General features: G+C 45.7%; 1 protein-coding gene across 7 annotated transcripts in view; it reads left to right on the forward strand.

Annotated features, from left to right (window-relative positions):
* Positions 1-11,765, forward strand: part of LOC147026480 (piwi-like protein 2) — a 241,084-nt gene that overhangs the window by 14,965 nt on the left and 214,354 nt on the right. For all 7 annotated transcript variants that reach the window (XR_015058368.1, XM_085881917.1, XM_085881921.1 and 4 more), the window contains exons 2-6: positions 987-1,130; positions 2,798-2,878; positions 4,326-4,395; positions 7,374-7,512; positions 7,733-7,908. Coding sequence is in view for 6 of the 7 variants with exons in the window: in XM_085881917.1 (XP_085738043.1) it covers positions 993-1,130; positions 2,798-2,878; positions 4,326-4,395; positions 7,374-7,512; positions 7,733-7,908 (604 nt within the window). In the remaining variant the exon portion in view is untranslated. The remainder of the gene's footprint in view (positions 1-986; positions 1,131-2,797; positions 2,879-4,325; positions 4,396-7,373; positions 7,513-7,732; positions 7,909-11,765) is intronic.

Below are 11,765 nucleotides of genomic sequence, written 5' to 3' on the forward strand. Positions count from 1 at the left end.
CATCATCGAATGCATGCGTTTAGATTTTGTGACTTAAGCAGTTTAAAACCCGAAAGACCTGAAAGTCCCTGTGGCGTCCATCTTGTTACCCCTGTGTACCCTGCCCCATCCCCTCCCTTCCACAGATCTCCTCATGTCTCTGTTCCCCACTGCTTTTTCCCTTCCCGCTCCCGCCCCTCTTGTCTCCTGCTCCCCTTGTGCATTTCTGTGTGTTAGTTCTCAAAGAGCAGCGACGGTGGACACAAAAAAAACAATGAAGGTGATGGAAAACCAAATTGGTGGTGATACCGTGTGACTTTAAGATCTTGTGACATGATTTTAGCTTTTAAAACAAGTAAAAATGACATGTCTCAGCTCCCATTGTTTGAGTAATTTTTGCTGTTGGGCATTAAAGGGCTATCCAACATTTACGTACAACTAAAATGGCTGCCAGTCTACCAGTTGGCCGCCTTTGATCAGATCGCAAAATAAAGTTAGGTGCAAGTGTATGTCGTGTTCTGTGCTTGTGCCAAGTTTGAACAAAATCGGAGCATTCATGTTGGATAAATGGTTGGGGACTCGTTTATGTAACAAAATGACCACCAGTGAGCCATATTGGGTGTGATCTCGAAAAAAAATATGATGTGCATATGTATACCGTCATGTGTTGTCTTTATGCCAAGCACAAATAAAATCGGTCCATGTCCGAGATATGGTAGCGGGTGGAAGCACGCGCGGATGCACACGAAAATCAAGATCAAATCCATGCCCCCCATTTCGGACAAAGTCGAACTGCAGCAAATAAACATTGGTTATGAGTCACCATTCTGCATTAATTCTATAATGAATGTGGTCCACTGTTTGAACTGGTTGATTGTGTCATACAGACCAAAAATGATGTCATGAAACCATTTGCCGGAATGAATCATGAGACTCAGTATTTGGTAATTTTGTGCTGTTTTTATGACAATGTCATTTGATATATAATTTTTTTATTATTTACACAGTGAAATATGGCTCATCGAGGATGGCATGAGCAATCATTTCGGGGCCGTACATTTCGTGGTACTGCTAAGAATGTTCCTCGAACACAGCCGAGTGCACCTGACATATGTCATGGTGGACAAGCAACACCACTGCAACCACATCAGGTTCCCTCTTTTTATTATTTTATTATATTTTATTTTTTGTTACAATTTGAAATTTGTCTCAGGTTAATGACTGCATAATAGCTATTATTAGTGCATGGTCAAGTTGTGGTGTATGGATGAAAAGTTGCTTTCGAAAACAGGATTCATGCTACAATGTTGGTAATCGGAAACTCTTTCTTTGCATAATTTAAGCAGATCACCTTTAACCTATTCTTAAGTAGAGTTCACAGAATACATGACCCTGTGCAGTGTTAAGTATATACTTCAATACAAATACGTATAATGATGATGTTAAAGATCATTAAAATAGACAAAATTCTGGAAGTTTAGTGCCATTGAAGAAGTCTTGTACATCACCCTTGTACCAGACGTCACTATTTAATATACGTCACCCTTATACCACATGTACTGCTAAACGGAGTGGTTTTGGATATAACGAGAAGGCGATTTGTTCTTCAGTGTTCAAGTCCGTGTATAATTAAATTTAAATAAAACAAAAGTTCTAAAAGTCGTCTGAATAATTTTTGGAATTTAACACTTTTGACGTAGTGTTGATAACACCACCCTATCCACCACATCGTAATTATTCGTGCCTATTGTTTGTGTCCATTATGACCTTAAAAACAGTAAATTTCATGTTTGGAATGATTTTCAATTTTGTTTGACTGCCAGGCAGACCAAATTAAAAATGAATAATTAAAAAAAAAAAAACACTCCTATCTCTCTGCGCATGTGCGATCAGGACAAATTTAGAACCAAAGTATTGTAAAACGGCAGGTTTGTCTTCCGATTAATGTTCAAAATATAATATTCAGTTATTGTAATTGTTCATTCATCATAGATTGACTTTTGAAGATAGATGGACAGACATGAACCAATTGCTTCACCCCGCCCATTTTTTGGTTCACAAGTCTAATGGAAACAGTGCATCCAAACAAGACTTGATGGAGAACCGAATTAACCTGCATTGATACCGGAGTTTCAAATACACTGGATCCCAGAGGTCCACAGACCTGTCATGTATCGAAGGCCGGATCATCCCAAGCAGAATATCAAGGCGATCCAAGAGAAGCAACGTCTTGGCGCCTTTCATGTGTGCTCTTTCCTGTATTTGTACCAAATGTCAATCTATCTTTTCTGCTCTCTCTCCTTTATCTCTGGATCATCCACTTTCATTGAGTCCCTTTTTGACACACCCTCTGCCTCCTCTCAATGGCCAATTATGTGGCTGACCATGGCTTCCAAGTCAACTTTCTAGGTGTGCTCTTGCCTCCCCAGGCTTATCCGCCATACCATGGTCCGTTTTTACGATCACCAATGTCGTTCACATTTCTCTTTTTGCTTAACTAACATGATAAAGCCAAATAATTAGATGACAAAACAACAATTGTATGTGTACCAACATGAAGTCCCATAACGACAAAAATGGTTTCATCAACCATTCAAATGTATCAAATCAAAACCTCGCTATACACACTACTTTCGCGAGTTATACACACTACTTTCATGGAACGCATCTAATTCGTACAGCAAGGAATGTCAGTATTTAAAAAGCAGCATAACTTTGTTTTTCTGCCAATGTTTTTGATCTTCTATATGTACGAATCATTGTCTTTGGTGTTGGCTGTGCTGTTAAATTTATTGGAGGTGTTAATTTGCCACTACAGAAGCCTGAGTCTATTGGCACCCGACTTCGTGGCCGTGGAGTTGGGTTACTTCCCCTGGAGGAGCAGGTGTCATTGGAGCATGTAAGCATTGCTTATCTTGTGGAATATAAAAATAATTATTTGCCCTCAATACAAGTATTCCTCCCCAGTCATCGTGCCCAGACGTCGTTGTCACTGTCGTGCCCTGACGTCGCTGTCGCGGCCGCCGTGCCCTGACGTCGCTGTCGCTGTCGCGGCCGCCGTGCCCTGACGTCGCCGTCGCGGCCGCGGTGCCCTGGCGTCGCCGTCGCGGCCGCCGTGCCCTGACGTCGCCGTCGCGGCCGCCGTGCCCAGACGGCGCCGACGCCGTCGCCGTGCCCAGACGGCGCCGACGCCGTCGCCGTGCCCAGACGGCGCCGACGCCGTCGCCGTGCCCAGACGGCGCCGACGCCGTCGCCGTGCCCAGACGGCGCCGTCGCCGTGCCCAGACGGCGCCGACGCCGTCGCCGTGCCCAGACGGCGCCGACGCCGTCGCCGTGCCCAGACGGCGCCGACGCCGTCGCCGTGCCCAGACGGCGCCGGCGCCGTCGCCGTGCCCAGACGGCGCCGACGCCGTCGCCGTGCCCAGACGGCGCCGACGCCGTCGCCGTGCCCAGACGGCGCCGACGCCGTCGCCGTGCCCAGACGGCGCCGACGCCGTCGCCGTGCCCAGACGACGCCGTCGCCGTGCCCAGCCGCCGTGCCCAGACGGCGCCGACGCCGTCGCCGCCGTGCCCAGACGGCGCCGACGCCGACGTCGTCACTGGAAGCCCACATCCTCAAGGAAACTCCTGGATTTCTCCAAAGATCGAGTGAAGAAGAAATGTTAAACCGCTGTCTGTTTTGTGCAAGTTGCAATGAAGTGTGTACATTGTCAAGTTCTCTCCCTTCTCTCGCCCTCTCTCGCTCTCTCGCTCTCTCGCTTCTCGCCCTCTCTCATGTACCATACTTTTCACAGAGCGTTGGTGCCTCTGAAGCAGCTTCCAAAGCAAGGGTCATGCTGGGTGGTTTGCCATTGCGTTCCCAGCTGTTTGGGCAGGAATTTGGAATTTGATCATAGTGTATATCGTTTTTGGTCTACCTCTCAACGGTGAAGAATTACTTTAAAAACTCTTGTATCCAGATCCTCACCAAAATATAATACATTGATCCTTGTCACACACCCGACCTGTCCACCAAGTTTCGTCCGAATCTGTCCACAACTTTTTGAGATATCCTGGTGAAATACAGATTAACAGATACACAGTGATGAAAACATAACCTCTTCTCCACCTTCGGTGGTTGAGATAAGGAAAAGGAGAAGCGGGTGGGGGTGGGGGGTTGTTGAGCCGCAGGGATGAGGGATAAAATAGAGCGAGACTTTGAAAAAGATGAATGTGCGGGAGAATTTTTTTTTTCATTTTTTAACTTTTTTTCGGATTTCGATTTCATATTTAATTGGATGTTGACATTTTAATCATTGTTATTATTATTATTACTATTTTTATACTTGGTATTTCCGATTCAACAGTCTCTTGCTGGTGCTTTTCCGATGGAAAAAATTGTTGGCGAGGGCACAATTCCAGGCAGTGTCAAAAGAGGTAAGTAAAATGCTTACCTTGACTTTGCATATTAAAATGCTTTAAAAAAACAAGGCTCATGGAAGAGCGAGAACACAGAACAGATCACGATGCACTAGAACAAGAGGAACAGTTTAAAGGGAGTGAGAGTTTCATCAACAGTGGGTTGATGCTGAACTTGGTGCACTCTGTAGAATCCTGGGTGGGGGTGGTGGGGAGAAAGCATGAAAAGAGCAGATGGTCCAAGACTAGAAATGAGGCGGTAGAAGGCAGAGCAATCGAGCTGTCTGCGATGGGACAGTGATTGGCTCATAGACTCGGCTTCCTTGTGGGAGATTCCCATGATCTTGAAGGCCTTGTTTTTCATGGTGTCAAACTGAGCAAGGTGTAAGATCTTGCTGTCAGCCCAGAGGGGAGACCAGTACTCCATTAAGCTGCAGATGAAAGTGTTGTAGGTGGTTCGAAGTTCAAGTGTGCCAAGGAAGGACTTTGCATGACGGAGGATGTCCAGTTGGTACCTGGCTTTGGAGACCGACTTCAAAATGTGGTATGGCTGATTGTGAAACCCAAAGGTTTTCGTGACTGAACTTCTTCAAGAGAATAATTAAGAAAGTAGATGGGCATTACAAAGAGCATGGAACTTTTAATGCATTTCAGCATGAAATGTTAAATGACAGTGGGGATTGTTTGCAAGCTTACTGAAATTGCTTTGTTCTTAATATTTGGTTGTATTTCATGTTCGATGCATAATTGCTTTAATATGCTTCAGGTCTTCATCAGTCATGCCTGAAAGTATTGATTTTGTCTGATATATTCCATTCACATTTTGGTTCTTCAAATCTTCCTTCCACAACCCCATTTTTAGCTCACCAGGACTTTAGTCAGGTGAGCTTATATTGTTGTGGAAATGGGCCCTTGGTGTGTTATTAAATATAGGATTAGCCCAGATCCCCCTTAAATGCATGTTTAGCCAGGTTGTTTGGTAATCGGACGTTACATGTGTATCGGGAGGTGTAGCAGGCTGTCCAGTGTTCATACAGTGGTGGTGTACAGAGAGGCGCCTTCTTCTTCTTCCCTCCTCCCTCCTAACCAGCCCCCATCCGGCGCTCTGACAGTCAGTCAAGACGTGCTACAACCCATTGGCAGAGGGCTGCTGCAATCTCGAGCGATGGACCAATCACGGGTCCCCGGAGGCGGTCCGAAAAGGCTGGCCCCTAAAAGCAAAGGAAGGGACGGCTGTGTGAGTCTGCGATCTGCTTCGTGAGAAAGGCCCGACCCGAAAGGCAAGAGACACTGCATGAGGCCTGTCTGCGATCTGCTTTGTGAGAAAGGAAGGGACGGCTGTGTCAAGTCTGCGATCTGCTTCAAGAGGAGCTGTTTTGTGGGTCGGGGATTTGCTTCGTGAAGAGTGACTCGACGAGCTGTACCTCCTTGGTTATGAATCTAGCCTGAGGTCATCCACAGGTTCATCCTGAATCCAGTAACGGAGCCTCTAACTGTCCTGACTCCATGCACGGCTCGACACGTCTTTCCATCCCATCGATTCGCCTGCGGAGCCCAACACCCAGATTTGGCCTCATCTGGTGAACAGGCCAGGTCTGGATTTGTATACTGGTCCTTATGAGAAACCAGCTGGAACACACCATAGATCTTCTGCTCTTGTGCTGTCGACCTTACGGGGGCTGAACGCACCGAGGCTGGTGCGTGAGGGGTGTGACAAAAAGGAGGCCGTCACCACCATCTTGCCACGCTGCATGCTCGAGCTTGGGCGCTCGAATCCGTTGACATCGGCTTGTCACGAGCCACATTCGTGCCTTCGACACTTTCCCTCTCGTACATGAGGCACCACCAAGTACTCCGTGTCTTGTCTGCACGTTGTCCAGTCCTTCGGTTTATTTCGCTAGGGCTCCCTTCGAAACCCGTATCCATAGCTCCCTCGTTAAGAGCGGGTTATAGATGAATTATAACATTCGTGAATGCTTTGCTTGTGTCGTGTTTCCCCGATGTGTCCCCAATAAATCTGGCTGATTCATACGAAAGTTTCCGCCCCAAATCTATCCGTGCTGCGCTGAGAGACAATCGCTCGATTTGTATATAAAACCAAAACGGGCTACGGACTGGCAGACTTCGCTCGGTCTCTGACAAACCCAGTCTGTAGCCGTTGTTTAAATCCCCAACTGGTACGGCCCAGGTGTACTTTGGTATCGTGATCTGAGGCACATGACCCGAGACCTGTGCCGAACTAGCCAGCGTTATAACCCCTGAGATGGCGGTGCTGTGAAGTGATGCCGAATCTTCAACATTTGTCTGTCAAGAGTAGGGTGTGATTCCCTCTCCCGTCGAACCTATAACAATATGACCAAGCAGTGTCCATAGGTAGGCAAGTCAGTCACTCAGTGAGTCATTCAGTCCATAAACACTTCAGTCATCATCGCTTGAACCAAACACACGATTTTGATGAAACTTGGTCACAAGCTTCATATCTGATGACGAACAAAGTTGTATTGACCGACCGCATAAAATCTGCACTCATTGGAGGGGTTTACCTGGGGGGCTTTAAACCCCTCAAATATAGGTATTTGATATTTTCTCTGAATCTACATATGCAGTTTTGATGAAACATGACCACAACCTTCATCAATCATGATGTACTAAAGTTTATAGACCGCATCAAAATCTGTACTCATGAAGGGGGTCTACTGGGTGGGGGGAGGAGGGGGGTTTGATCCTTCCAAAATATGTATTAGCTCTCTTCTCCGAAACTACTCACAATTTTGATGAAACTTGATCATCACCTTCATCATCCGTGATGTACCAAAGTTTGTTCATGGAATAAAAAAATCAGTCTAAAGGGGGTCTGCGGGGCGGTTTGAGTGACTTGCTCCTGATCCAGGTGAGCGTCAGGACGCGCAGTCATATTTTTGTTCTGACTGTATTTGCTTCATGCACATGGATATGTGTTGCTTTTTCTATGCTAAAGCAAAACTCTTCTTGCCCAGGTCGTGGTTTTGGCAGAGCTCAGAGTAATTTCAGAGACATCGTTGGCCAGATGCCAGGCCAAGGCAGTCCAGAGGTCACTTCCTTTGGAGCAATGCCTCCTGTGAGCCACCCACAATTTGTGGGACAAAGTCAAACAGGGTATAGCATTCTTCTTATTTTTTTCATTGCAAGAGTATCATTTGAAGTATTTCATCCACTGCTTGCTTCTTTGCATAATATTTGACCAAATGCTTACCTTTTTGCACAATTGAGGAAGAGAATCCTTCTTTCTTTTTTTGTTGGAGTGGGGGGGGGGGTGAGGAGGAGAGGGACCTTTTTTGCTCATTTTATTGCTTGTGTTGTCCCTGGGTACCAACAGCCCTGGTGTTGGAGTCCATGCTACAGAACCGTACGGTGCATCCCAAGTGCTGACAACCAAGCACCCTGTTCATGGAGGTTCTGTTCCTATGCTTGGACCTAAAAAGTCTTCTGTTGGTCATGTATTCCCGGCTCGTGTCTCATCTCCATTATCTGAGACCATAAAAGAAGCTCCAGGTAAGGCTTTAAGCTAAAAATATTTACTGGAACAGTACAAAAGACTTGTTTCAGGTGTGAGTGTGCGCACTTGTGTCAATGAATAAAGTGAATACACATCAAGTGTGTTTCACCAGCAGGGAAGACATTGCTTTTTCACAATAGTCACTTTAAAAAAGGAAAACCTTGTTCACACTTCGTTGTTTTTTTTTTGTTTGTTTGTTTTCGAATGCAGATGGACAAAGCCCAGCTGCTGATGGACAGGCAGTTAAATAATCGGTTGATTGTTTACAAATTACCAACGTTCTTGGTTGAGGCATACAACTGTTTTAAGTTTTTTTCTGATTAAATCTGAGTTAAGAATAAGTATCGTTTAAAAAAAAAATCTTTAAATATGCATGCTGTATCTGTATATGTATGTATATTGGGTTGCTGAAATAAGTGACCGTTCTTGTCAGTAATTCTGTCTGTTTGTTTGGATGTTTGTTTGTTTGTCATCAGCATAATTGGGAGTAAACGTAGGTGGATTTTGACCAAACTCGGGTGGTAGGTACATCTTATGACCTAGTGCTTTGGAAATTGTGATGGTTGCTTGGGACGCTTTGGTTCCCCAGCAACAACCCGAAAAAACCTTCAAAATCGGTACCGTTCACGCGACATCAATTCCGAAAGCCATTTTCCCACGTAGGGTTATGAAATTTGGCACGAATGATCTACAGATGATGCTCTATCAAATATATTCCGGTTTTTGTGATATATGGAATACTGTGACGTCCACGGGACTTGAACAGTCCCGCCAACTTAGAATGAGCCGAAACGATGGAGGCGGTTTATTTATTTATAACCCAAACATGGCGGTTCTAATCGCTCTACCGCAAACGGGACGAGGAAGGTGGCACGAGTCACTTTTCACTGAGTTGATGATGTTTATTCGTTTTTACTATTAACCAGAAATAACAAGACTCAGCAAGAAGAGGGATCCGGGGCGATTCGACGGGATGGTGTGGGATCGGGCGTGGGGAAAAACGCAGACAATTCCAATGAATATACAGATCTCAAACCCTCTAAGGCGCCAAGCGCGCGCGCGCGCGCGCGCGCACACACACACACACACACACACACACACACACACACACACACACACACACACACACACACACACACACACACGTAGCTATTTCTGGTGGTCAGGCTGGACCGTGGTGTGGACGCAACTGTCCCTGGATCGGCGTCGGACGAGCTGGCCTTGCTCTCGTCAGGGGGGCAGGAGAAACCGTGGTGCTGTCGACCTCCTGGTCTTGGCCCAAGTCCACTCACAGCCGCCAGGGAACCAGTTCTGGCGCCAAGTTGCGAGCAGGAGAGGGAGGCAGGTCCGCCCGCCGTTCGACCCCGTACTCCGAGTCAGCAGAACCCCAGAGCCAACCAAGGTGAGGCACGAGGCTCAGCAAGGCTCCAAGACACGATGAAGAACACGATCGAATCAGCACAACAACAAGGATGCTCTCCGCGCAACAGCCTCCCCACCAAAAAAAAACACGATCTTTTTGTCCAGATCTTCTTCCTCTTCCTTTTCGACCCCGAACAGAACCTTTTTATCCTCCTGTCCTCGTCACTTCCAATCGAGCCATTTATTGGCCCATCGCCGTCGCCTTCTGCCAATCGTGATCACGGGGCGGAGCCATCCGCTGCACTGTCCTGTGACGTCACGGCCAGTCTCCAGAGAATACCAAAAGGGGTTTACGCAGACACCCTTACCCTATCCCATGTCCCTATCTAATTACGTGACAATTATCATTTCCCCCTTGAAGAAATGAACATTTAATAGTCAACTTATCACCACTGAATTGCTACTTATTACATCGAGATCCTGGAAAACTCGAACAGCATGGCATACCTAATTACCCTTTGAATGCATACCCCCCCCTCAAACGTAACAATACTTTACCCGCAGCGCCCCCTACAACTCGGGTATGCGCGAAAATTAAAGGCCCCCTCGCGACCAGGTGAGTGCATCGATACGAATGAAGCTTTGCAGGTTCATGGTACTCAATGATTACTACAACTTTTCCTCAGGACATATTGACCGATTTCGCTTCGGTCAGGGGTCAAAGGTCAATTAGTGCAAAAATCGATAATATGTGAGAGCTGGAGGTGCCTTCACGCCAAATGCTACTCCTAGGGTTATGGTCGGATGGTCATGAAAATTCACACTAAACGTCTGGAATACATTGTACACAAACGATCGAGCTGGATTTTCGATTTACATCTTTGTTCACCCACAACACCCCCTCGAACTTTGGGGATTTCCGATTTCAAACCGCATTTTCGGTACTTTTCATTCAAATGGATACAGAGTAGTTATCAGTAGATGGAACTGGATGAGATTTGATATGCATAAACTTAAGGTGATTCCCTATCTGCTATATGACATCCATTTTGCTCTATATCTTATAGTTTCCATGCTCGGCGACCCATCGCCACCTACCGGCGTGTGTGTGTGTGTGTGTGTGTATGTGTGTGTGTATATGTGTGTATATGTATGTATATATATATATATATATATATATATATATATATATATATATATATATATATATATATATATATATATATATATATAATATGCCTGGTGTTGGCTTAGCGGTTAGGGTGGCGGCTTGGGATCGTAGGGTCCTGAGTTCAAGCCCCGTTGGCCGCTGAATTAATACACTAGGAGGTTAACCCAGCCTGTCATCCTTCCGAGGTCGGCAAATTGATTACCAGCTTGCTGGGATAATTGAGCCATTCGAGTATCCTGCGTCAGAGTGGCGACCCGTCCAGGATTGTGCCCAATAGTCCAGGAAACTGCTTCGGCAGCACCGACACTCTCTGTTCAGAGTATGGTTCCAATTATTATATATACAGTAAGTCATCGACTTGCGACTGCGATATGTACTGTATGTCTGGCCACGACTGCTCTACGTCTGGCAGCGCGAGTGTTGCCCAGCTGGGCGGACTGACAGTTTCCACCCCAGCGCTCGCCAGTGCTCGCGTGTTAGCGTGGTCTCGGTATAAGCGCAGTTTATCCGTATCCGTTTGTCTTAAAAAAATTTTACTTCAAACTCCCAAGATGTCTACCAAGAGGAAATTATCTTTGTCTATTCCGCAACCTACCAAGAAGGAAAGGAAGGCCATTGATCTCGCCACAAAAATGCAGGTGATCAAACAGTACGAAGGAGGAAAGAAAGTGAATGCGAACGCACGTGATCGTAAGTTATCACACTCTACTGTGTCGACGATTTTGAAAGATAAAGAACGGCAACGGACCGGGCCCATCCACGAAATGGAGAAATTGCTGCATGTTTGGATGGAAGATCAGATCCAAAAACAGACACCTTTTAAGCCTTTTTGCTGTGCAGACGAAGGCGAGAAGTCTATTTCATTCATGAGCCAAATGAGACGGACGGAATTATTTCGGCAACTGCACCGGCTCCGCGGGACGCTTCGTGCGAGATCCGTTACGTGTTTTGCAAACGGTTCAAGCGCGGACGATTGCATGATGGGAAGCCGCCGTTGAAACGATCCGTTTTTTCGTATTTTTTTATGTTTTGTATTTTATTAATTTAGTGTATTTTATAACTACTGTAAAATGTTTTCTATTTTTTTGTATTTTGTATGTTTTTGCAAACATTAAACCAAGTGTACTGTTGTATGCAGTATTTGACTTAAACCTGATGGACATAAAAAGGTGAAACAGTAACAATAAAAATGGTTTTATAACCATGGTTATAACAATGAACAAAGAAAATTTTAATAAAATATGACTTACGGATGATTATTATATCATGATACAGTACAATATACATGCGATAATTTTTGCATAGGCCTATACACTATAA

Source organism: Eptatretus burgeri, chromosome 5 (genome assembly GCF_056783735.1).
Source record: "Eptatretus burgeri isolate ZD-2024b chromosome 5, Ebu_testis_v1, whole genome shotgun sequence".
NCBI classification, from domain to species: Eukaryota; Metazoa; Chordata; class Myxini; order Myxiniformes; family Myxinidae; genus Eptatretus; species Eptatretus burgeri.